This window comes from Microcaecilia unicolor, chromosome 1, assembly GCF_901765095.1.
Source record: "Microcaecilia unicolor chromosome 1, aMicUni1.1, whole genome shotgun sequence".
Lineage (NCBI taxonomy): Eukaryota > Metazoa > Chordata > Amphibia > Gymnophiona > Siphonopidae > Microcaecilia > Microcaecilia unicolor.
The window spans coordinates 523938930-523964370 of record NC_044031.1 but is presented as its reverse complement, the minus strand read 5'-3'; the positions used below and the strand labels follow the sequence as shown (position 1 = coordinate 523964370).

The 25441-nt window shown below is 42.5% G+C and overlaps 1 protein-coding gene across 3 annotated transcripts in view; it reads right to left on the bottom strand.

The window, feature by feature from the left end:
- The window catches only part of IL7 (interleukin 7), a 65873-nt gene that overhangs the window by 28813 nt on the left and 11619 nt on the right, over window positions 1-25441 (bottom strand). For 2 of the 3 annotated variants that reach the window (XM_030215779.1, XM_030215787.1), the window contains exon 3: window positions 12391-12471. The exons of the other annotated variant lie outside the window; for it this stretch is intronic. In XM_030215779.1, coding sequence (XP_030071639.1) covers window positions 12391-12471 — 81 coding nt within the window. The remainder of the gene's footprint in view (window positions 1-12390; window positions 12472-25441) is intronic. 3 annotated transcript variants of the gene reach the window in all.

The window sequence follows — 25441 nt, the reverse complement described above, 5'->3', positions numbered from 1 at the left end:
CTGAAATGTGGTCAAAAAGTATATTCTAGAAGTAGGAGATACTCATCACTCTACAAAAATAAACGCTGTCTACTACTCAGTTTACTGTCTCTTTAAAGGACCATCAGAATAAGAGTGATGTTCTCAATCTTTCCCATATTGGTGTGTGATAATTAAATATCCAAAGTTCCTCAGTCCATTTTTTTGCAATTTTTTATCTTCGTTCAACTCTCATTTTTTACTTCTATTTTTCAATTAACTTTCAAATGTCCTTCAATCAATACTAAACTTATTTCAAAACGTATTCACTTATCTTCAAAATATATATAAATCGAGATAGGTTAAATTTCTTCACAGTGAGTCACTGATCCATTGGAATAGGGAAATGGAATCATCGCTCATGATATGGTTACAATCTCAACTGTCTTAAGGTTTGTTCCCAAGTCACATGGGGAAGATTATAATCACTAAGAAAAAGTTCACCACAGTGCAATTGCACACAAGAAATATAGGTGCTAACTCTTCACATCACTATTCACATCTAACAGGCAAGAAAGAGAGCCCAGAAGTTGCCTGAATGAAGGAGTCTATGGTACAACATAATATTGACTTTGGACACTCGTTCACAGATTTACAGTGTTTTGCGATTGATCATGTTCCACATGCCAACCTAGGGAGTAATAGAAAAAGTTTGCTGCTGTAATCTAATGCACCTGGGATGCTATAAAAAATTTACTGAAACAGTTACATACTATACAAAATACTTATGTGAGATTAATTTTCTCATTGACTAAAGTTGGAAGAATTACTCCTTTTTATCAGAAATTGAATTGGCTGCAAATGGAGGAGGAAATTATTTTTAAGCTTTTTTGTGTTCTTCATAAAGCATTATATGACTTTTTACCATTATAGATGTATATTCTTTTTTGGTTCAAGCAACCTATTAGTGATTGCAGAAATTGCAATGATTCATTTTTCTCCCTTTTGACACCTAAAGGGAAGAAATCCCTAATATTATCTTGGGCTTCTTTTGACTATCAAGCTGTAAAAATATGGAAGGATTTACCAAAGGACTTACAGTTTTTTCTGAGTTGGTCTAGTTTCTTTAATATTGTAATCCACTTAGAACTTCATAGTTTTACTGGAATATACATATTATTGTTATGTTATGTTATGGGGACAGAGATACATACCTTGATGCTGGCCATGAGGCATGTATCTTTGCTCCCCATCCCATCCCCGCTTCCAGTTGTAATATCAGTTGACGCAACATTATTGCTGGAGGCCATGTGCCACTCGGTAACTGCTGCTGCCATACAGCTACCTGCATATATTGTACAGCAAGGTGGTTCATTGCTATGCAGTGTGCAATGTGTTTGTGCACATACCTTAATATAAGGGTCTTTTTCAAAGTGTCGGTAAGCCCAACGCAGGCTTACTGAAAGCTAAATCAGGACTACCGCTGGCCTAACATGATTTAGCTTTCAGTAAGCCTGCGTTGGGCTTACCGACACATTTCTTCTTTGGTTCTATCAGTTGTGGGATGTTAATATAAGTTAGGAAAATGTTCAGAGAGGTGGACATACACAGGTAGCTGTGATGCACTGAGTGTGGATGGGGCAATTACTTTGTCTATTATGTGGAATGGCAGATGGTTAGCAACAGAGTAACTCATGGTTTAGTAACGTGGCTACAGATTTCAAAATGAGAAGACCTGCAGAAAATTTGTATTTTGAAAAAATGTATATAGATCTTACATGATGTTGCAGTTCCTAGAAAAATAGATGTCTAACTGTACAAATCATATAGGGGTCCTTATATCAAGCTGTGGGAAAAAGGGCCCTGCACTAGTGGCAGGGGCCATTTTTCCCATGCGCCAGGTCCCTTGTTACCACAGAGGGTAAAAAGCCCCCAGACAAACATGGCCATGCGATAAGAGAACTCTTACTGCGTGGCCATGCGGTGGGGAGCCCTTACTGCCATCCATTGAGGTAGTGATAAGGGCTCCTGTGGTAACCCAGTAGTAACCGGGCAGCACGTGGTGATGCCCGATTACTACTGGGTTAGCGCCACACAAGCCATTTCTGGGGGGTTTTGTTTTCCCCCGGAAATGGTACGTCCTCAGGGCGCAACATTATATTAACATCCCACAACTGATAGAACCAAAGAAGAAATGTTTAAGACACCTAAAACCTTTAGAGCTGCTGGCATTCCCCTATTATAAAATGGCAGGCATAGATGTTTTGCAGCCAGCTGCCGCCAGTTTCAGAACCCTCAATGTGCCAATAATCCATGTTGCCATCCCACCTAGATGATTTTTTAAATTATACCTTTATTAATTTTACAACAATCTATCCCAACAATTGAGATAAACAAGAAAATATGAAATAAACCTAAAATAGAGAACATTTTTAACAATAGAAGAAAAAATATAATAAGCATTCGTCCACAATAAATGCAACAAGATCCAGGAGACAGAAATTAAATTAACAAAGTTAAATTACAGAAATAAATTGCCCATAAAGCCCTCCCCAGCCTGCCCCTACAGTGTGCGTTTGAGAATATACAATGACATTTATTTCCTCTTTAGCAACAAGAAACTCTTCTATTTGCTTGGGTTCAAAAAATTGAAATTGTTTACCCTGAAATATCACAAAGCATAAACATGGAAACTTAAGCACAATATTGGCGCCCAGAGCAAATATCCTCGGCCAAAAGGTCAGGTAGGCCTTACGCCTTATCGTGTCTCTCTTGAAAGACCAAGAAATATTCAAACTTTTGAGCCCAAGAACTGTATGTCCAAATGTTTAAAAGAAAGTTTCAGAACTGTATTGCGATCCGGCTCCAGAGCAAAGGATACCACCATAGTAGTTCTCAGTGTAATTAATGCCAATGAGGACTCCAAAAAGGATGTAAGATTTATATTATCTTGTGCTTAACAAATGCTTTATTCAGTACAATAGGACCTGACACAGTCCATGTTTTGGTGTGATGAAACGCCTACATCAGGGGTCACACAAGTATTCAAACAAAGGTCAATAAAGGTCGATATGCTGATGCTTTCAGACTGTGCTGTTTGTTTGTATACTTGGTCTTTTGACAGTTACACATATCAACCTCTATCGACCTTTGTTCAAGTACTTGTATGACCCCTGATGTAGGCGTTTCATCACACCAAAACATGGACCGTGTCAGGTCCTTTTGTACTGAATAAAGCATTTGTTAAGCACCAGTTCCTGTGTTGGTGTCCATTATCCATCCTCTGCTCCTTCTTTGTCTGGATTTTCGACATGGAGGTTATCCCTGTTTGCTCGTGGCTTTCAGTACCAGATCTATATTATCCCCATCTTGACATCGAAGGGCCTCACCAACAGATCTCCCTGAGACCAGTATATACTCGCATGATAGGGGACAATGAATCACCAGACATCCCCAGAACCTCAATTAAATATTTCTTTTAACCATATCCACAGGTGCAATAAGAGGAGACCTACGAAAATTGAGCAGTCTCAAGTTATGTCTCCTGATTTGATTTTCTGGGTATTCCAATCGATGATGAGTAAAATTCTTATCTTTAACTGAGGCTATACCCAAAGATTCCAGGGTTTGTATTTTAGTCTCTAAGTAATCCAATTTAGAGGCTGCTGGGCAGATGCCTATGCCTGGAGAAGAGCAGCTTCAGACAAAACCTTTTGCAATAAATCTTGGCCAGAGTCCAGACTTCCAGGTGCTATGAATACGTGCCCTCCCTGTTCACCCAGATCTTCACACAGGAGAGAACTGAGGACAGAACCATCCAGAGCTCCACTACTTCCTGGTTGCGGGGAAGCCATCCACTCAACAGGGTTTAGAGATGCCCCGTCAATGCTGCTCAACGACACCAACTCACTGGTACCGAAAGAGTGGGAGGAAGCCTGTACGGGTCCCACTGGAGCCTTAAATCTGTCAAGAGTCGCCTGCTTCAGGGCTGGGGCTGTAGCGGGAATCAAGGGAAACTCCTGCACCTTCCCTCTCCTCTTGGCCATACTCAAACAGGCAGGGAGATGCTCCAACACTGCAAAATCAGGACAAGATCCAAGGAGTTGCAGGTTCGATCAGTCGCTACATCATCATCTTGGATCATCCTCCCACATAGATGATATTTAACAGCTATTTGAACATCCTGCTTACCATTTTAGAATTTCTGCCAGAAGCTGCCTAGGAAGGGCTCTAATGGCTCTGAAGCAGCAGCTCCTATCCTGCAAAGGAAATTTCACCTCAGAGGAGGTAGATATGTTAATGTAGGAGGTCATTAGACAAAGGAAACATCTTTTTGGAGTAGGAGGGCAAAGGCTCAGAACCTACACCAAACAAAAGGCATAGGCTGGGATCTACCAATGCCTGAATGCCATGTTCCACAATAGTAGGGACACAAAACAGCTGAAGCCAAGTGGCACAAAATGCACAGAACTGTAAAGGCAAAGGCTGCTGGAAGATCCCAACCTGGCAGAGCAGTGCTGACACCCATAGAAGAGCAGGTCCTCCACTGGATGAGGAGGTGGAGTATGAAGAACCCACACATCTCAAGGCATCCAGGGGCCAGTGGTAAGTATCAGCTCACTAGACTTACTGCTCATGCATCCATTCACCTGTGTCCTCTACTATGTCCATAATATACCTGCACCTGTTTTGGGAGAGTGTGGGGACCTGCACATGGCAGTATGTCTACCCATCCCAGGCTTTAGGATGAGGGTGTGAGGTGGGGTATCAGTGTTACACTATAGCAATGAGGAGCAACATCACACAGCAGAGTTATAGCCCAGTACCTTGAGAACATAGGACATGATGGACTGCAACCCTCCAGTGGCTGCCAGGGCTACTGCAACACCAACCATCCAAATAGCAATCAGCAAAGTGCAATGTATCATGCCTGGACACAGCCCATGTTTACAGTCCTGCAATTGCCATGCCCTGGTCTGCTATACTTAGAGTTGTAGTGATGCACATGGAGGGCAGGGAGATGTTTGGAGGACATGCAGGGCTGGTGATATGCATGACATGAGGACAAACAAATATGAATGTACCACTATGTGCACATAGATCTTGGGGATTGTGCTAAGTAAGGTGCATATGAACTGATTACTGAAATTTGTCCTGGACATCCTTCATATGGTTTATTTTGCCTTGCTCACTCTTACCTACAACTGAGAGTCACAAAATTGAGGCAGAGGCAAGGCCAAGCACAGAGGCTACTGTGGCAGGAGGCATCGGGAGCAGGTGACAATACCCAGGCAACTGCGGTAGAAGAAGGAGACAACCATGAGCCAATTGAAATACAGCTTGTGAAGCAAAGTGCCAGTGGGGATGTGCAGTCAGAGGACATACTGTTACCTGCACCCTTACTGTTCAGGGATGTGGCAGGTGGTGATGCTGCTGCAGCTGAGGGTCTAGGTAGTGCATGGGACAAGTCAGTAAAACGTCACACAGAACTCTTCAGCTGTGCCTGTCAACTCATAGCACAGGATCAACAGCTGTTGGAGCAGAGGGAGTGGAAGCTTACAAGGAAAAGATGCTTCAGGTCATGGTGCAGCAACTAACCCTCAGCAGACAGCATATAGAGCTGACTCATGAAATGCTATGCATCATGTAGCTTTCCTGCAGGTGTAAACACTGGGGCCAGTGCCAAGGATTCCAGGGGGCAGCTATGCTACACTGCCATTAAGGGAATGCGTACTGCCACAACTGGCCCCAAGATTCCTCCTGAGTTTCCCACAATTTGCTGCAGCTGCCAGGGAGTCAGGCATGCTAGGGATCTGGTGGGAGTTTTAAAATACATGCAGGGCTGGGGGGTGGTAGGGGTATGTAGGGCTGGGGGAGGGCTCAGGTGATGGTGGAGGGGACATGGTGGGCACACAAAGGTGATGGTAAGTGTGGCACAGAGTTGTGGGGATGGTCATGTATATGTTAGACACCGCTCTTGGAAATTAAAAATTACCTTCATAGAAATGCTCTGAGTATGAGGTCATTCCTTACAGCATAGGCATGACATTGGGTTTGTGGCTGCCCCCTGTTCCTCCTCCTACCCTTCAGAGTCTCTTACGGCCAGACTGTGTGGGATGCAGCAGGTGAGGAAGATTTTGCAGACTGTCTCAGGCTTGTGTGCTATGGCAATTTTTTCCCACAGCCAGAAAATGCCTGATTTTCCATTTCCAGCATGTGTTAGTGTAGCCATTAGCGCACGGTCATTAAAAAAGATTAGCACGGGAGTTCTTACTGCCACCTGTTTTGTAGCTGGAAAGTGCTCGGCACTAACTAATTAGTGTAGAAATGCTTTCTCTCCACTCCCAGTTACACCCCCCTCCACGCAAAAAAATAGAACTTTTTTTTAGTGTGTGGTGTGCATGCGCAGAATGAAACATTACCACGGGATCTATCCTCTTACACTGCGTTAAGCATGCATTAGTGCTTTCTGCAGCTTATTAAAAGAACCCCTAAATGAATTCCATTCCCCAATTCTTTTCCTAAATGCTTGTTTCCATAACTATAATCTGACTCCCTTCTGGAAATGCAAATATTCTGGCACATCGAATAACTTCAGGCAGCTGATTCCAGAGATAAGGCCCCACTGCTGAAAATGCTTGTTTCCTAGTCATTTGTAGATGAGCTTACTTACACAAGGGTATATACAACAAAACCCTGTGTGATCACCTCATCTTAAAAACTGTTGGGATCATGAGATCCAAAAGACTGATCAGTCCCAACCCCTGTTTGGATTTAAAGATCAATGCAAGAATCTTAAACATGAATGCACAAGGAAGTGGGAACGGAGGAAGGTTAGACGAACCCCAGGAACAATGAGGTGAAAAGCTTATTGCTATGGTGTGTAACACTACAAAAATAATATAAAATCAGTGCTCAAAATTCAATATGTTTAAAACAGTACATAATAAAATAATATCAGTACTCAAAACTCAACAGTACACAATAACATAATATCAGTGCTCAAGACTCAACATGGCACCATGTTTCAGCATGTGACGTGCCTGCCTCAGGAATCTGACATTAAGAAAATGGAGTTAAGATTGTACTGCTAGATAAAAAAAGCAAAGAGGTCTTTAGAAAGACCATGCATGCGTGAACCAATGCATTATGTAAAAGCAATGGTATCAAAAGCCAAAGCCAAATACTGCGAAAGAGTGAGATAAAGTGTCAGTGCTAATTCAGTAGATAGCCAATGAAGGCTCTCAACACTGGCATAACACAATCTCTTATTCCTAACCCTTCTATCAGCTGGATGGCTGTATTTTGTAGAATCTGAAGGCAATTCAATGATTTCTCAGGTAATCTCACCACAATCCAGACATGATAAAATCATGGTCAGCACCACCTTTCTCAAATTTTCTACACTCAAATAAACTCTAATCTCTCTGATCATTCTTAAGAATAAAACACTGAACTAGTTGTGAAATGTGCAAATCAAAAGACAGATTTGCATGCAAGCAAATCTCTAGATTCCTTTCCGACTGTTTCATAGATAATTCATCCTCCTCAATCTTTCTCAGCTGAGTTTCCATTGTCCCTTTCCACATTCACAGCACCTCTGAATTCTTAACATTCAACGTCAGTTGATTTTGTGTCAACCAGCTTGCCACTTTCTTCAGTCCATCATTGATTCTATCCATATTGTCCTAGCAAACTTTCTTTATCAATTCCAGGATATGAATGTTGTCTACAAATACATAGCACTTAACACCTGTTTCTATACTGTTTCTATATGATGGAGCCACAAATATATTAAAGAAGATAGGGGATAAAACAGAACCCTGAAGGACCCCTCACTACATAGCCCAAATACATGAGCAGTAATCTCCCACACCATAACCTGTTGCTGTCCTCCTGTAATAATGAGAACTACTGCAACACAGTCCCTCCCACACCTATCTCTCAAATCATCTCTCAGTAACTCATGTGAACTGTACCAAATGCTGTAGCTAAATGAAACAATCAGTATCCAGAGGCGTATCTAAGTGGGTCGCCAGGGGAGCGGCCGCTCCCCCAAATGGACTTCTGATGGCACCTGCGCCTATTTTTGATGCAACCTGTTGCGTTTAAATTAAGCACCGACACCCTCGGCAGTCCGGTCTTTGTTTCCCCCCCCCCCCCCCCCCCGGTGCCCTCAACCTGGCTACGCTTCTGTCGCTATCATTTCCAATCTATGATCATTCTTCTGCTACACCCCATCCATTACCACAACCAGTAATAAATATTTCTGTGCTACTATTCCTCTTAAAACCTGACTGACATTCGTACAACACTTCTCATTCATCTAAAAAATCCATCCATTGCTTTTCCCCTGTTTTCTTGATCACTTTACTCGGTAACAAGACACCGGGGATGGCCAATTAGAAATTTTCCCTCTATCAAAGTTAGAAGTTCTCCCATTATCAAAGATTTATTAAGGGAAAGGGGATGGGATTTAATATACACCTTTCTGTGGTTACAATCAAAGCAGTTTACATATTGTATACCAGTGCTTATTTAGTACCTGGTGTAATGATGAGTTAAGTGACTTGCCCAAATTCACACGAAGCTGCAGTGGGAATTAAACCCAGTTCCCCTGGTTCTTATGGCCCTGCACTGACCATTAGGCTACTCCTTAACTACCATTAACAATCCAATACTATTTCTCCCCTACAGTAATTCCATGCATGAAGTCATTAGAACAGCTGAATTTACAGATCTACACTACACGTCAAAGGCTGCAATCCTGCCACAGTAAAAGGGGGTCAGGGGAGGGATTTGATATACCACATTTCTGTGGTTACAGTCAAAGTGGTTTACATATTAAATAGCAGGTACTTTTTCTGTCCCTAGTGGGCTTACAATCTACATTTTTCTTTTCTTTATTTTTGGTACCTGGGGTAATGAAATGTTAAGTGACTTGCCAGGGACACAAGGAGCTGCAGGGGGGACTGAAGCCAGTTCCTCTGGTTCCTAGGCCACTGCACTAACCATTAAGCTACTTCTGCATTCCAAAATAGCAATTCTATAACAAAACGCCCGCAGTTGGGCGCCGAGTGTATGTGGTAGGAGCCTATTCTATATAAAAAAAAAGTAGGTACCTACTTTCCTTTATACATTACTAGCATAACCGGGTATATTTGCACATATGCATGAGTATTTATGCCAGCCATAGAGCTGGTAAAAGTGTTAATGCATAAGTACTGCAGGTAGCCATGTAACTTACAATATTCTGTAAGTTATGGACATAAGTTTGAGCCCTGTCCATTCTCCACCTAAGCTTCGTTCATATGTACATTCCCTTGGGTACAGAATAGCATTTAGGCAGACGTGTGGCAATCACACAGGTATGTGCGCACATGTGGGCATAAATGTCATTATTCTAAACATTTATGTACGTAATGGATGTGTAAGTGCTGACAGAATTGTCACCTAAATGTCCAAAGAACAGATCATTCCCGTTTTCTCTACCCATCTTCTTCCCCTACCATCTCCAACTGTAAATCCTCCAAACTTCTTTCCTCATCTCATCCATTCCCCCTGCTCCCTTTTCTAAACATGATGAATAAGCAGACTATATAGGCTGTATGGTCTTTATTTGCATCATTTTCTATGTTTATTTTCTTACAAGTGATCTTTGCAATCTCTTTTCCTCCCACCCCTTTCCAGACCGTCATATATTTGCAAAATCTTTTCGTCATAAAACAAGGCAAATTTGTCAGTTGATGGTCCCTCCTCTATCCTTGCATTTCTCCTCAATCCTCCTTTAAACTCCTTAACTACCATAAACTCCCTTGAATTATTTTCCACCATCACAATTTTCCTAAGTAATTACACTTTGAGGGGCATAATCGAACAGAAACGCCTATCTCCATGGGCGTTTATCTCCGAGAACGGGTCCGTGAAGGGGCGGAGCCAACCGTATTTTCGAAAAAAATAGACGCCCATATGTTATTCGCTACTTTGTGAGCTGGGCGTTTTTGTTATTCAGTGATAATGGAAAATGAAAGCGCCCAGCTCAAAAACGAATACATCCAAGGCATTTGTTCGTGGGAGGGGCCATGATTCGTAGTGCACTAGTCCCCCTCACATGCCAGAACACCAACCGGGCACCCTAGGGGGCACTTTTACAAAACAAAAAAAAAAGGTAAAAGAGCTCCCAGGTGCATAGCACCCTTCCCTTGTGTGTTGAGCCTCCCAAATCCCCCTCAAAACCCACTGCCCACAAGTCTACACCATTACTATAGCCCTAAGGGGTGAAGGGGGGGCACCTACATGTGGGTACAGTGGGTTTGGGGGGGTTGGACGACTAACGCATTAAGCAGCACAATTGTAACAGGTAGGGGGGGGATGGGCCTGGGTCCACCTGCCTGAAGTCCACTGCACCCCCTAATAAGTGCTCCAGTAACCTGCATACTGCTGCCAGGGAGGTGGGTATGACATTTGAGGGTGAAAAGAAAAAGTTGTGAAACGTCATATTTTGTGCTGGGAGGGGGTTTGTGACCACTGGAGAAGTCAGGGGAGGTCATCCCCGATTCCCTCCAGTGTTCATCTGGTCATTTAGGGCACTTTTTGGGGCCTTATTCGTGGAAAAACAGGGTCCAGGAAAAGTGCCCTAAATTCTCGCTAAAATCGCATATTTTTCTTCCATTATCGGCGAAAGGGCGCCCATCTCTGTTCGCCCGATAACCACGCCCCAGTTCCGCCTTCGACACGCCCCCGTCAACTTTGTCCGCATCCGCGACGGAGTGCAGTTGAAAGCGTCCCAAATTCGGCTTTTGATTATACCGCGTTATTCGTTTTTGTGAGATAAACGCCCATCTCCCGATTTAGGTCGGAACTTGGGCGTTTTTCTCGTTCGATTATAAGCTGGTTTGCCTCATGTAACACCCTTTTATACTGTACCATCTTCTCTCTCCATAACATTTTAAATTTCCAGTTTCCACACTCTTATTCTTCTACTGCAATCTTCCCAGTTGTCTCACAGCCCTTTTCCACTTCTAGAAGGAGTCTTGGAGCCAACAAGCTCCTACTTTTTGTATTTTCAAAGAAGCAATTTTACCAGAAGAACAGGTGAGCTGAGGACAAGAAATCCACCACAGTGGTCCTCCTGTGCTACCCTAGAGGAGGGAGCAAAAAAAATCTATACATACCCTACCTATACCCCCAGTAAACCGACTGAAAGTTCTGTGGCAGGGAACAGCAAGGGGGGTATTTATTGATCATTCTTGCTTAGGGTGCCCCCTGCTCCACAACCAGCCCTGATTGGGAGATAGGAGCCAAATGGTAAGAGATTCCAGAGATCAAGCATAACAAAACACCCTTGTCCTGGCTTGATGACTAAAGATCTTGAAGCTGATATTCAGAACCTATTATACCTTTAAGACTCAATTCTGCAAATGACACCCAAATTTGGGCGCCAAAGAAATGTGCACAAAGCGTTATGCTATAAACGGCGCTCAAAGTCGGGTGCTGTTTATAGAATAGCGCTTCGTGCCAGGATCGGCATCCAATTTTGGGTGGGAGGATTTACACCAACTGAACCCTGGTGTAAATCCCTGTGCCTAAATTAGGTGTGGCTTCCCTAAATTCTGTAACATTGCGCACTTGTCCTAGAAACACCCCTGACCCACCCCTGTCCCTCCCATGGCCACACCCCCTTTCCAGATCCATGTGGAAAATTTTGTATGTACATCCTTAAGGAACACCGACTATAAAGATGTGCACGTAAATTCCAATTATTGCCAATTAGCGCAATAATTAGTGCCCAATTATCAGTGCTAATTGGCTCATCAAGCAATTAAATTGCATGCACAACTTGGGCACACACCCTTATTTGTGTGTGCAATTTTGACCCCTATATATAGAATTAGGGAATTAGTAAAAATTGTGTAATGTCTTTTAAAAAACTAAATTTTCGCTAATATATGTATAGCTCTGGGCATATAACCCATTATACTTCCTGAATTATATGTAGGAAAGGAGGCTGGGTTTGGATAGTTTGAGGGTAGTGTTGTGTAAATGTATAATCTGTATATGTAAGCAGCAATATTTGGCCACTTCACATGTAGATTATATGCTTAACTGTGCCACCCAAAACGCAGGTATAACTGGAATGTCTCCTCTGGACACTCTACCTACACCTGTATATTTAACAGCTCTGCCTCAATGTATAGCACTGCTGAATATACATATATTTTGAATTAGGATAATTAGGCTTTTCATGATTAGCTCAGGTTCTAGTACTGCGGGTTGCACACAGACTCGTAATGAGCTGTGGCATATCATGAGTGCTTGCTTTGGCTTTATTACTTGTACAAAATAGACCTTCCATCCATAGGAGCTTGAAATTCCACCTAAGTCATCTCCTCCATCTCTAATTTAGCCAAGACCTCTGAGATTCTTATTTACCATTGTGTCATTGCATGCATATAGCATGGACTGACTCTTGCGTTCTTCAGACTTGCAACAGTTCTTGTTAAACAGATTCTCCTGAAAAAGACAACATTAAAAGTATATATACATATATCAGTAAAAAAAGAAGTTATTTACAGATGTACGCTAATGTGACATGTTGACCCAGTGACTCAAAACTTTTGACGATATATGCAGAGCCTCCTTAACCATCTATGGGGCCGTGGGCAAACTTTGTGGATATCCACCCCCCCCCCCAACACAGCGGTACAGTTTCCTTAGCTCCCTGCCAACCAAGCTACTTCCTGCCATTGTCTAGGCTTCACCACTGATGATTCAGCTCCTCATAAACAGGAAGCCCACATCAGAAGGGGGTGGGACCAGCAGAACCATTAGCTGTGTGTGTTAGACAGTAGCTCCACACCTTTAGATCACTTTTTTTTTAATTTCCTGGAAGCAGTGGAGGGGGAGATAAGGAAGCTGCTGGACCAGGGGAGGGGAAGGAAGGAAGGAAGATATTGGTCCAGTGCGCACAGTTGTCAAGGATGGCCCATTCCAAACAGTGAAAGTGAAGAGGCCAGTGAGCGAGGTTTTTCCAATGGTGCATTTGGAATATAAATTTGACACCATGGTGAAGTGACTGAGGCCACCCTAATGACAAATAATGCCTTCATGTGAATCTAAAAATGGATTTCTGTATCATGGGCGATGTTACATATTTTAAACTTTTATTTAAATCACTTGATCACATACACATCTAAAAAAACAATTCAGCTGTATTTAAAGACCCCTCAAGAGGTAGTGTCTCATAATTTAAACCTGATCAGACACAAGCCTCAACACACATCAGATCCTGTAAAATCTTCTAAAACCCCATCTGATATTATAAAAAATAAAATTATATCAATGTTTTGATGTATTCTCATTAAGGCCAACACACAGTCACTCCACTACAAAATACGATACACAAGCTTGTGCAAAAACATACTCAGAGCCTTACCATGTCATAACACCACTAACTCCTGGGCTTCAAAGGGCAACAATTTTATCCATAAAAAGGCAGCACTGTAAATATTACACCAAGCCCTAAAACATCAATACACTATCTAGTGAAAAAAATAGAACAAATGGGACTGCTATGGATCTCTTCACAAAAACTACATGCTAGCACAGGGGTGGGTGACAAGCAGCCCGCCACTGAATTTTATATGGCCTGTGAGATCATGGGAAATATATACAGAAAATGGCCGCACAAATGTCATTAACCTGAGTTTTGTTGTCAATGGCACTGCTGAAAGATACAACAATGAGACAAGACTTGTTTGATTGTGTTAGCAACTGTTTGGAAAGACAGAAGTACACAATAACAGACCATTCTGGTAACAATTTATGTACATTCAGTCATCATATTGAGTTTTGTTGGCAGTAAATTAAATGCCACATTTGGTCATTTTCTGTGTGCAGCCCACTAGGGATAGTAATGATATTCATGCAGCCCTCTGCGTATGTTGCCCGACCCTACAGTAGAAGAATATTGCACCTTGGTAGCACGTATAAAACACAGATAGACCCTCAACAAATATGAAATAAGGGACCACAGATCAGTAATAGAGAGTTGAAGGCAAAAGACTGAACTGGAACTTTAGCAAGTCAGATTATTCATGTGCAGTAATACTAGAAAAATAGAAACTGAAATGCAAGATATCAAAAAGATGTACATTTCCAAAAGCTGACATATTCCAATTAATAAATTCACTTTAGTCCCAGTGTCTCTTTTCTGCTTCCTTCTGGTTTTTTTTTTCAGTCCTTGCAGGGTTCTTGTCCATTTGAAATTTCTTCTCCCTCCATGCCCACTATCCATCTTCCCTTTGCATCCCTATTCATCCTGTCCGGCACCTCCCTTCTGTATCCCTATCCTCTCTCCATGTTCAGCATCTGCCCTCTCCATGTTCCTATTCAACCTCTTTTTCAGCATTGACCCTCTGGGTCCCCAACATCTCCCCTTTGTGTACCTGTCCCTATCCTCCCCCCATGTTCATCATCTGCCCTCTCAGTGTCTCTATCTCTCCCCTTCTCAGCATTTCCCCTCTTTGTCCTTATCCCCCCCTTTTTCAGCATTGCCTCTTGTGTCCCCTGTCTTTCCCTCTCCCCCCCCCCCCCCCCCCTTTTTCAGCATTGTCCTTCTTGTCTCCCTGATCTTATGGTCCCTATCTACCCAGCACCTCTTCTCTTCTCTATATCTCTATTTATCCCTGTGTTCAGCTTCTCCCCTCTCTCTTCCCTTCTTCTTGAACCCTGGAGCCAGCATCTCTCCCCTGCACACAAACACACCCCTTGTGGCCTGACATCTCGCCCCCTCTCTTTCCCTCCTCCACTCTGGTCTCTCATTCTCTCTCGCTTTCTCTCCCCCCCCCCCAACTGAGTTGTAAGTATACAGATGAATTATTCCAAGGGGCAAAGAAGCAGCTACCCCAAGCCCCTGCATAAATGGGGCACAGCCACACAATTGCCCATTAGTGAATATTACCCAGAGTCTAGTTTCTCACTTTCTCTCCCTCACCAACCCCCCCCCCCCCCCTCACGAGTTCTGCCTCTCCCCCTCTCTCAGTGGTCCTGTATACTTCTTTAATGTTACTGGCAGTGGTCCTTCCTCTGTCACATCCCACCTACACAGAAACAGGAAGCTGAATGACGAAGAAGTGATGTCACTTTCCAGGATGGCTGCATAACTAGGAAGCTCCGCTGGGTCTTTAGCTTACAAGAGCAATTTCTGTGTCTATTTTTGGGACACCATGGCGTACTTGTGTTGGATCGGTAGGGGAAGAAGACATGCCACCCAGAAAGGTTCAGATATTTGGTGGAGCAGAGGAAAAAACAGTGGATGGAGTCGGCGGGACCAGTGGTGGGCCCAAACAAGATGGCGCAGATTCCCTCTGATTCGGAGGAAGAAGATCAGATGGTGGCCCCTGTGGAATTAGCTGAGATTACAAAGATTGATGTGGTGGGCTGGTTCCAAGAATTAGAAGTTGATATGGCAGGGGTTCGGTGAGATGTGCAGGATACTCTAAAAGACATTAAGGCTAAAATTGGAGAACTGGGCACTCGTGTAGCGACAGTGGAAGAGTTGTGAACTTGATACAGGGTGAAGTGAATATGGTAAAGAACTCTCTTTCTAAGGACAATCTGGCTATTCAGGAGCTGTGGTAACAACTGGAAGACCTGGAAAACAGATCTAGGAGATACAATCTGTGTTTCAAGGGTATTCCTGAGACTGAGGCATTTAACAATTGTGCAGCAGTTATCCAGGACTTTTGCACCTATTTGCTAAACCCTATGGGAGGAGGACACTCTGAAGATCTACATATCCAGAGAGCTCACTGTGGACAGGGCCCTGCAAGTGGTGATGTGCTGCATGACATCGTTGTCTGTTTTGCTTATTTGCCCACTAAAGAACGTATTTTATTTAAAACGAGCCAACAGTCCAAAATTACCTGGAAAAATTGAAAGATTGGAGTCTATCAGGGTTTGGCATGGTCTACACTTCAAAAACGTCATTCGTTTTGGGAAGTTACTCAGTACATGAGAGCACATGGGCTTCGCTACCGCTGGCTTTTTCTTTCACAATATGGATCGTGGTCGCAGGAAAATCTCAGAAAGTGAAGATTTTTGAGGAAGCTTGAGCAGCACTGTACACTCTTGTATGCGATAACACCCCTGCACCCTCTAATACTGCACCAGCAGAGCCGGAACCTCAGGCAGATTCAGCATGGCAGCAGGTCGTGGGCCGTGGAAAGAAGCCGCATAAGAGTGCAACTAGTTTAAACCCTGTTGGGTTAGACATGTACACTTATTTTTCTGAGCAATTTGCAGTTGGATTGCAATGCGAGACTTAAGTCAGTGGTTTGTCCTTCCTTTCTCATTTATATTTTTTCCCCCTTCCCTCCCTCTCCCTCCTTTTTTTTTGTTTTTTGTTGCTGTTACTGTGGGGGCACAGGGGGGATGGGATGCGCACTGTGTTTTGATACATCAGCTATCTGGGCAATCTTGGAGGAGTGTCTGCTGTCAAAGGATTTCATTGAGAGTTCTGTTTGTTTCGCCTGTGTGGGTGAGTGAATGGACAGATTGAATGGGGGGGTGGGATACGTGTAGGTTTGTTTTGGTTTATGGAGTTCTTGTGGGTTCTGGGACGGGAACCTGGTGGAGTGAGAGGTCATCTGGGGAGGTTGTTGATTCCTCATGGGTTGGCTGATCCAGAAGGGGTGAGATCAGCAGCTTTTAGGGGAGGGGATTGGGTGGGTGGGTAGAAGAATGGGATCAGTGGGAGGAGAAGAATTGGGGTTAGGGGGTGAGAAAACAACTTGGGTTAAGGGCTCTCAGGCATTAGGAGGTAAGAGAGTTAGGGGGTGAACGGAGAGTGGTGAGGATCAGGGGGTAGTTGGGTCTTGGAACGTTAACCGGGGAAGCATAGTGTGGTATTTAAAGAACTGGACAGATTGAAGTCGGACGTTGTGTTTTTTACGGGAAACACATCTTCGCCCATGGTATGCTCATCTTTTGAACTGCCGCCCTTTTGGGGGAGGTGGTGGTCCAGAAGGTAAGTGCAGCAAACGTACTAGTGGGATGGCCATATTAATCCAGCAAGATTTCAGTTTTTCTACACAGCAGGTGTTCAAGGACTCGAGTAGCAGATGCTTGGCCCTCATTTCTCAGCTTATTTGGGAGGGGAAGCGCCCATATCTGGCTCAACAAGTTCTCTGAGGAGTCCCGAACAGGGAGGTAAAGCGGTTCCCAACTTTGATTGGATGGTGCTTGATTAGGAGCTGGAGAAGTCCAAGCCCTCAGTGCTGTTGGAACAATAGTATTTCCCTCTCGCCTACTAGGGTCTCTTTTGTGGACCTCTGAGGGGATGGGAGTCCCCATCCCAGGGTTCCCAACCCCTTTGTCCGACATCTGCTTGAGATTTTGGAGGAAGCGTGTAGATGGTGGAGTCGGGTAGATTGAGCTTCTTCTCTGGAAGCCGAGGTTTGGGGCAGGGAGGGGGAACAGAGCTTTTATTAGAAAGGAACAGATGGGCTTGATTTGTTTCAGGGATGTTCTGGTGAGGGGACACATTATAACTTCTGAGATGTTGCAATTCCAGCATGACTTACCTATCGGGGATTTTCTTCCTTATAAGCAACTCCAGCACTTCATGATGGGGCAGGGTTGGCTACGGGGAGATCCCCTTAAGAAGGAGTGTCTGGAAAACTTATGGTTACTTTTAAGGAAGGCATATACACCCATTTTGGTGATATATAAATTTGTTAGGGGGTGGGATTCCCTCTTCCATAAAATCAAGTGCTGCTGGGAAGAGGACCTTCAGTGTGGTTTCTCTACTCTAGAATGGGAGACCATGTGTGGACAAGTACAGAAGGCCTCAGTTTGTGTGCTGGTGCAAGAGAATGTCTATAAGGTACTCTGGTATTATACGCCTGACTGCTTGAAGCGTATGTTCCCCACTGAGTCTGATGTATGTTGGAGATGTGAGACTATGACAGGCACTTCTCTGCACATTTGGTGGGATTGTGCCTTGATAGTTCCCTTTTGGTTAGGGGTGGTACAAGCCCTCTCTGCACCTCCTTGATTTGTTCTCTCAGGATTGTCTGTTGGGCTGCATAACTTCAGGAAGAGACTAAAAACCTTTCTCTTCCCAAAGACTGCTTCATAATACTAGGACTATGGGGCACGAAATGAAGCTAAAAAGTAGTAAATTTAAAATGAATCGGAGAAAATATTTCTTCACTCAACGTGTAATTAAGCTCTAGAATTCGTTGCCAGAGAATGTAGTAAAAGCAGTTAGCTTAGCGGGGTTTAAAAAAGGTTTGGATGGCTTCCAAAAGGAAAAGTCCATAGACCATTATTAAAATGGACTTGGGGAAAATCCACTGCTTATTTCTAGGATACTCAAAGTAGAAACATTTGCACACATATCATAATTGGTAATAATAATGGGGGAAGAAGAAAGCCGATCGTCCCTTGAAAAAGCAACAGCGCGAAACAGGCCCTGTCGGGACATTAAGGCTCCTGGATGCTCTATTATATCCATTACATCTAAGAACAGATAAGTGTTGTAACTCTTAAATTTGGGGCTACAACAGAATTTTTAATTGATATCTTCCACATATTTTGCACATTGCACTTAATCACAAGGCATTAAAAGTAAAACTAATAAGTAAAAATACGGATGGTAGGGGGTTGTCAATGATTAATACCACGTCACAAGAATAAGGCAAAAAGAAACACACCAGTGTGTGAGCCTGAAGTGACTATATGAGACTTCCTCATTATTATTACCAATTATGATATGTGTGCAAATGTTTCTACTTTGAGTTTCCTTGTTGCATCTTATGAACGTTGAAGTAGAAAGCCACTTATTTTTGACAGTATTTCTAGGATAAGCAGCATAAAATGTATTGTATGTTTTGGGGATCTTGCCAGGTTGGAAACAGGATGCTGGGCTTGATAGACCTTCGGTCTGTCCCAGTATGGCACTACTTATGTACTTATGGTAGGAGGGCAAGCTGCTGCACTGAGGCTTGGCTGCTACAAAATGTCTCGTCTTACACTGGAAGAGTACTGCACCACATACCATGGAGGACTGGAAACAAAGGCTCTGCCCTCTGCTCTGCCAATTGCTTTGGATGGAATGCCTCACTGCTCAGCACATGGTTTGCCTTTTGCCCCATAAGTGCGACTGGGAAAGACTTCAGGATTGTTTAGCTCACATTTGAAGGGGGGTGTGGGGGTATGGTGCTTATCTGCTTGGGTTTGACAGAGGGAGAGGGGTTCGGGGAGGGCTGGGAGGTGGGAGTGGTGGTCTTGAAGAGTACACTGGAAACTCTGAGAGGGATGGTTTTTATGGTAATACTGGGGGGAGGCACTGAGGGTGCTATAGGAGGTGTTCGGGGTTGTTGAAAGGGGGGTACTGTCATTGTGGTTTTCAGAATTTGGAGGTGGTGAAAGATATTTGCAATTACCCCTTTTCTCTTCTTGAAGTGTATTTGTGCAAGTTGTTGTTTTATGCTGAAAATAAAATATTCCTTGAGAGAAAAAAAGAAGAAGCTGGAAGCTGAATCAGAGAAGGCAGGACATGGCAGAGGAAGAGCCCTGATGCTGGGAGCCTGTCCTAATTGCTGCCACTGCCAGAGACATTAAAGAAGTATGAAGGACCACTGAGAGGGGGTTGAGGAAGAGATGCAGGACTCATGGGGGTGGAGGGGGAAGAGAAAGTAAGAGAGAGAAAGCAGGCTCTGGGCAATATTTACCAATGGGAAACTGTGTGGCTGAGCCCCCTTTATGCAGGGGCCCAGTGCAGCTGCCCCTTTGCCCATTGGAATAGTACATCTGTATACCCACCACAACTCAGCAATTCATCTGAGAGATTTTGCAATTTGCAAAAGTGCTCACAAACAATTTGATCTGTCCTGCACACCTCTACCTTCATGTGTAAAAGGTCATATTTTACTTGCTAACTCAGAAAACATTAAAGCTTACGAAAGTCTGATGTAATCTACAGATGCCAGAACAAATCCATGTAGAAGTATGCTGCCCCACCACACAGAAAGCAGTTTTCAAAGACATTTTCACAAATAAAATAGGATTTCATGCACAGAAATAGAGCTTTTGAAAACTGTACAAAACATACATGCATATACATGTATAGTGAAAACACATATAAGTGTACATATATTGGGTAGGTGAGTGGCTTACATGTAGACATTTGGATTACTAAAAGTATACAAATAAGTTTGCAAGAAAAAAAATTTCTCCGCAAATACTAGGTGCAGATTTGCATATGTGTACTTTCCTAAGTCAATTTTCAAAAGGAAACTTTACCCTTTGAAAATAGATGTACATTCTGTGGGTAAAAAAGTTTGAAAGTTGCCCGTTCCAAGATTACTCCCCTGGGAGGTTGGCAAAATTCAATGCAAATTAATTGAGATGTATATCAGTCAGGCAGTGGGAGGTATGATCGTAACCATAAGCCATCACTGGGTTCAATTCCCACTGCCGCTCTTTGTGACTCTCGGCCAAGTCACTTAACCCTCCATTGTCCCAGGTACAAAATAAGCATCTGTATATAATATGTAAACCACTTTGATTGTAATCACAGAAAGGCAGTATATCAAGTCCTATCCCCTTTCCCTTTCTCTCTCAAGCAGGATCTACACATTCACATAAAGGTCTGATGATGCTTTCTAAAGAAGTTTTTGTTTAAGACTTTTCCTGTGAAATTTTTTCCCTTCCTGAAGGTACAGGAAATGAAATCTTTGGGTAAGAAATATTCTATTTCAAAACCATGCAAGCCAACTGATTTGCAGTTTTCCATATTATCTTGCCAGGAACTAAAACAAATTCAGCCTTCAAACTGTATGTATATATCAGCTTTTGTATTACTGTACATCAGTGTTTCACACTACAATAGCAAGAGACAGCAGAAACAGACCTACAGGTACTTCCAGTGTGCCCAATTATTGCTGTGCACATTGTGAGACATGGAGCATGGCCACTTTTAGAATATCACTCCTTATCTAAGACAGCTTTAGTCATCATCCTTTTTTCTACTCTCCCCTCCTGAGTAGAGAAGCATGCACAATCTGAATTTATTTCACTCCTATCACCCTTCCCGCCTCACGTCTAACCACAAGGCCTACAGTAATCCAGCACAGCAACCAACATCAGCATGGCTACTGCCCGAACATCCAGCCTCCTAGGTCACTATGATCTTTCTGAGAAGTACCTGCCATCATCAACCTGTCACACTGACCCAGTCAACATGAGCAGTGTGTAGCCTCCCAGACAGATCTGGCTAGATGAACACCTGTGTTTCTGCTAAGAATGTCTATATTACTGTACTTATGGCCTTCCAAACAGACCCAGCTGCTGCCAGACTGACCAACGTAGGAGCCTGTATTTCTGTTAGGACACCTATCATTGCATATTATCAACTATGTCATTCATTCTCAGAGCCCCAAAAGTCATTGTTGAATCATATGAGTAGGCCATTAAGTCATGGTTTCACTACCTCCACTTTTTATTATAACTATAGATCTTCTATGTTTATCTGATGCCTTCTCAAAGTCTCTTATTATATTAGCCCCAGTTGCCCATCCAAGGAGAGCATTTCGTTCACCACTTTTTTTTAAACCTATTTCCTGAGCCTCGTAAGAACTTAAGTGTTGCCATCAAGCCCTGTATCCCGTTTCCAACAGTGGCCAATCCAGGTTACAAGCATCTGGCAAGATCCCAAAACAGTAAAATAGATTTTATGCTGCTTCTCCTAGAAATAAGCAATGGATTTTCACCAAGTCCATCTTAATAATGGCTTACGGACATTTCTTTTAGGAAGTTATTCAAACCTTTTTTAAACGCTAAGTACATAAGTATTGCCATACTGGGACAGACCAAAGGTCCATCAAGCCCAGCACCCTGTTTCCAACAGTGGCCAATTCAGGTTACAAGAACCTGGCAAGATCCCAAAACAGTACAATACATTTTATGCTGCGAAGCTAACTGCTTTTACCACACTTTCTGGCAGTAAATTCCAGAGTTGAGTGAAGAAATATTTTCTCCAATTTGTTTTAAATGTACTACTTAATAGATTCATTGCGTGCCCCCTAGTCCTAATATTTTTGGAAAGAGTAAACAAGGTTCCATGTTAGGTGTCACCGACCAAGAAAGGGATCTAGGTGTCGTTGTTGATGACACGTTGAAACCTTCTACTCAGTGTGCTGCGGTAGTTAAGAAAGCAAATAGAATGTTAGGTATTATTAGGAAAGGAATGGAAAACAAAAAGGAGGACGTTATAATGCCTGTATTGCTTCACAGTGCGAACAAACCTCGAATATTGTGTTCAATTCTGGTCACCACATCTCAAAAAAAGATATAGTGGAATTAGAAAAGGTGCAGAGAGGGGCGACGAAAATGATAAAGGGGATGGGATGACTTCCCTATGAAGAAAGGCTAAAGCGGCTAGGGCTCTTCAGCTTGGAGAAAAGACGGCTGAGGGGAGATATGATAGAGGTCTATAAAATAATGAGTGGAGTGGAACAGGTAGACATGAAGCATTTGTTTACTCTTTCCAAAAATACTAGAACTAGGGGGCAAGCGATGAAGCTACAAAGTAGTAAATTTAAAACGAATCAGAGAAAATCTTTCACTCAAAGCGTAATTAAACTCTGGAATTCATTGCCAGAGAATGTGGTAAAGGCAGTTAGCATAGCTGGATATAAAAAAGGTTTGGACGGCTTCCTAAAGGAAACGTCCATAGACCATTATTAAAATAGACTTGGAGAAAATCCACTGCTTATTTCTGGGATAAGCAGCATAAAATGTTTTGTACTTTTTGGGGATCTTGCCAGGTATTTGTGACCTGGATTGACCACTGTTGGAAACAGGATGCTGGGCTTAAAGGACCTTTGGTCTGTCCCACTATGACAATACTTATGTACTTATGATTCACATCCACCCGTTCCATTCCACTCATTATTTTATAGACCTCTATTATATCTCTCCTCATATCATGACCCCTTGTTTTAGAACTTTCTTTCCCTGAAAGGTACTAGCTGAAAGGTACTAGTAATACACAAGAAGCAAAACTGTTTCGTTTTGCTTCTTGTGTATTACTAGTACCTTTCAGCTGTTTGAATGTCTCTGTCATATTGCCTGTATCTCCTCCTCTCTAAGGTATACATATTTTATAACCTATTCTATAGCCTAAATTTCATAGTGTGTAACTCAAAAGTGAGGCGCAGTCATGGGAGGAAAATTCCCAGAAATTAGCCGCGAAGTTATAGAATACTTGGATTTGCACACCCAACTGCCATCAACATCAGCTTTTGGTAGGCATTGTCCTCACACCCAAAGCTAGGCTTGGCCCGGGAAGCACACTAAGCTGGTATTCTGTAAAGGGCGTTCTGCACAGAGCACTCTATACAAAATAGTAGCTTAGCATGGATCTTAACTTTGAACAACAATAAAGAATGGAAGAGCAAAAATGTAGATATTAAGTAACGTAAACAATATTTCGCTCTGAAAGATTGAGAAAGACAACCCTGTCTATAATTAAACAATTAAGCGTCAACTGCCCCAGGGAAAATCATAGAATTTTACAATATATAACCCAATGGGGCGCTCTCTCTCTCTCTCTCTCTCATCGGCTTAAAAGTGGACTGCAAAAACTGTAGTGGAAAGCAACTCCAAAAATGAAAACAATAGAGTAAAAGCCACTGCAGAAAAAAACAGTCACTCTCAATAGTAAGCAAAAAAATATAAACTCACAGCGTTACCTTTACTCAAATTCCCTTAATAATTTTAGAAAACAGTTCCAAGGGGTAGAGCGTAGCATGTCAAAAATTGGTACCACATCTTTATATCACAGTGTCCATGTCACATTCATTTTAGAACACCCTAGATTGAAATGTTACAAACTGCAGATTGCCATCCGCTCATAACCCAAACCTCAACAAGGGCCCCCTTGTTTCATGGAGCTGCGTCAGGAGGAGGAACTTTCAATAAATTAATCTGGTTCAAGATGGTGACGAGTTATAAACAGAATGCCAAGAACAACTGCTCCAATCAGAAAGGCAGAAAAAAATTAAAGGGCTAAGCCAACCAGTTAATAAAATGCAATCCACTCAATTGGTCTGTTCAGGCCCTGAGGGGCCACTGTATCCTAATGATATATCCACCGTTACTCCCACTGTCTTAAAGCTTTGGAAATGTCACCTCTGCAACTGTTGTCGGGCATATAATCAATGTCCATACATTTTAAATCTATAAATTGATGCCCTGTTTCCACACAATGTCTCACTATGGGTGCTTCCATTTTTTTAACTTCAGGCAATGCTTATATTCAATGAGCCTCACTCGTAATTGTCTTTTAGTTTGACCCACATATATGAGGAAACAGAGACAACAAATGATATAGAGGACTCTACTGGTAGTGCAAAATGTTGTACTGTGGATTTGAATCATTTTCTGGCACAATGGCCACCAAAATTCCTTGCCTTCTTCCATGATGTCACATGTGGAACACTGTCCACGTTTATGGTGTCCTTCATTGTCCAGTCCATGTTTTGTCCACACATCAGAGCAAGATAATATGTCTGCTAAGTTCTTATTTCTGGCAAAAGATACCATACACCTAGAATTTCGAAAAACTTCATGAATACCTAAAGTTCCCCAATGTCATTTCATCACCTTAGCTACTCTTGTTAAAAAATGAGTATATTTTAAAATACCCACTATATTTTCCTTCTCAATTTCCCATCGTTTAGGTTGTAGCAACAAATCTCTGTTGTTAAATAATGCTCTTTTGTATGTATTCTTCACTATCTTCTGTGGGTAGCCTCTAGTAATAAATTCGTATTTCAAGCTTTCCACTTTCTCCTTATAAGTCCCTGTTGAATCACAAATGTGTTGATAACAAGAAAACTGAGAAATAGGCAAACTATTCTTAATGTGTGCTGGATGTATGCTGTTCAACATTGGGCCACGAAACAAGGGGGGCTCTTGTTGAGGTTTGGGATATGAGCGGATAGCAGTCTGCAGTTTGTAACATTTCAATCTAGGGTGTTCTAAAATGAATGTGACAAGGACACTGTGATATAAAGATAAGTGGTACCAATTTTTGACATGAAACGCTCTACCCCTTGGAACTGTTTTCTAAAATTATTAAGGAAAGTTGAGGAAAGGTAACGCTGTGAGTTTATATTTTTTTGCTTATTATTGAGAGAGAGAGAGCCCCATTGGGTTAGATATTGTAAAAGTCTATTATTTTCCCTGGGGCAGTTGAGGCTTAATTGTTTAATTATAGACAGGGTTGTCTTTCTCAATCTTTCAGAGGAAAATATTGTTTACCTTACTTAATCTTAACTTTGAATGCCATTTACTAAATCTGGTCCAAGACTCCACATGAGGTCTCACCAATGACCTGTGCAATGGCATAATCACTTCCTTTCTCCCTGTGGATTCTGGCATCTGTCTGGCTCTGGTCACTGCCCTGTTG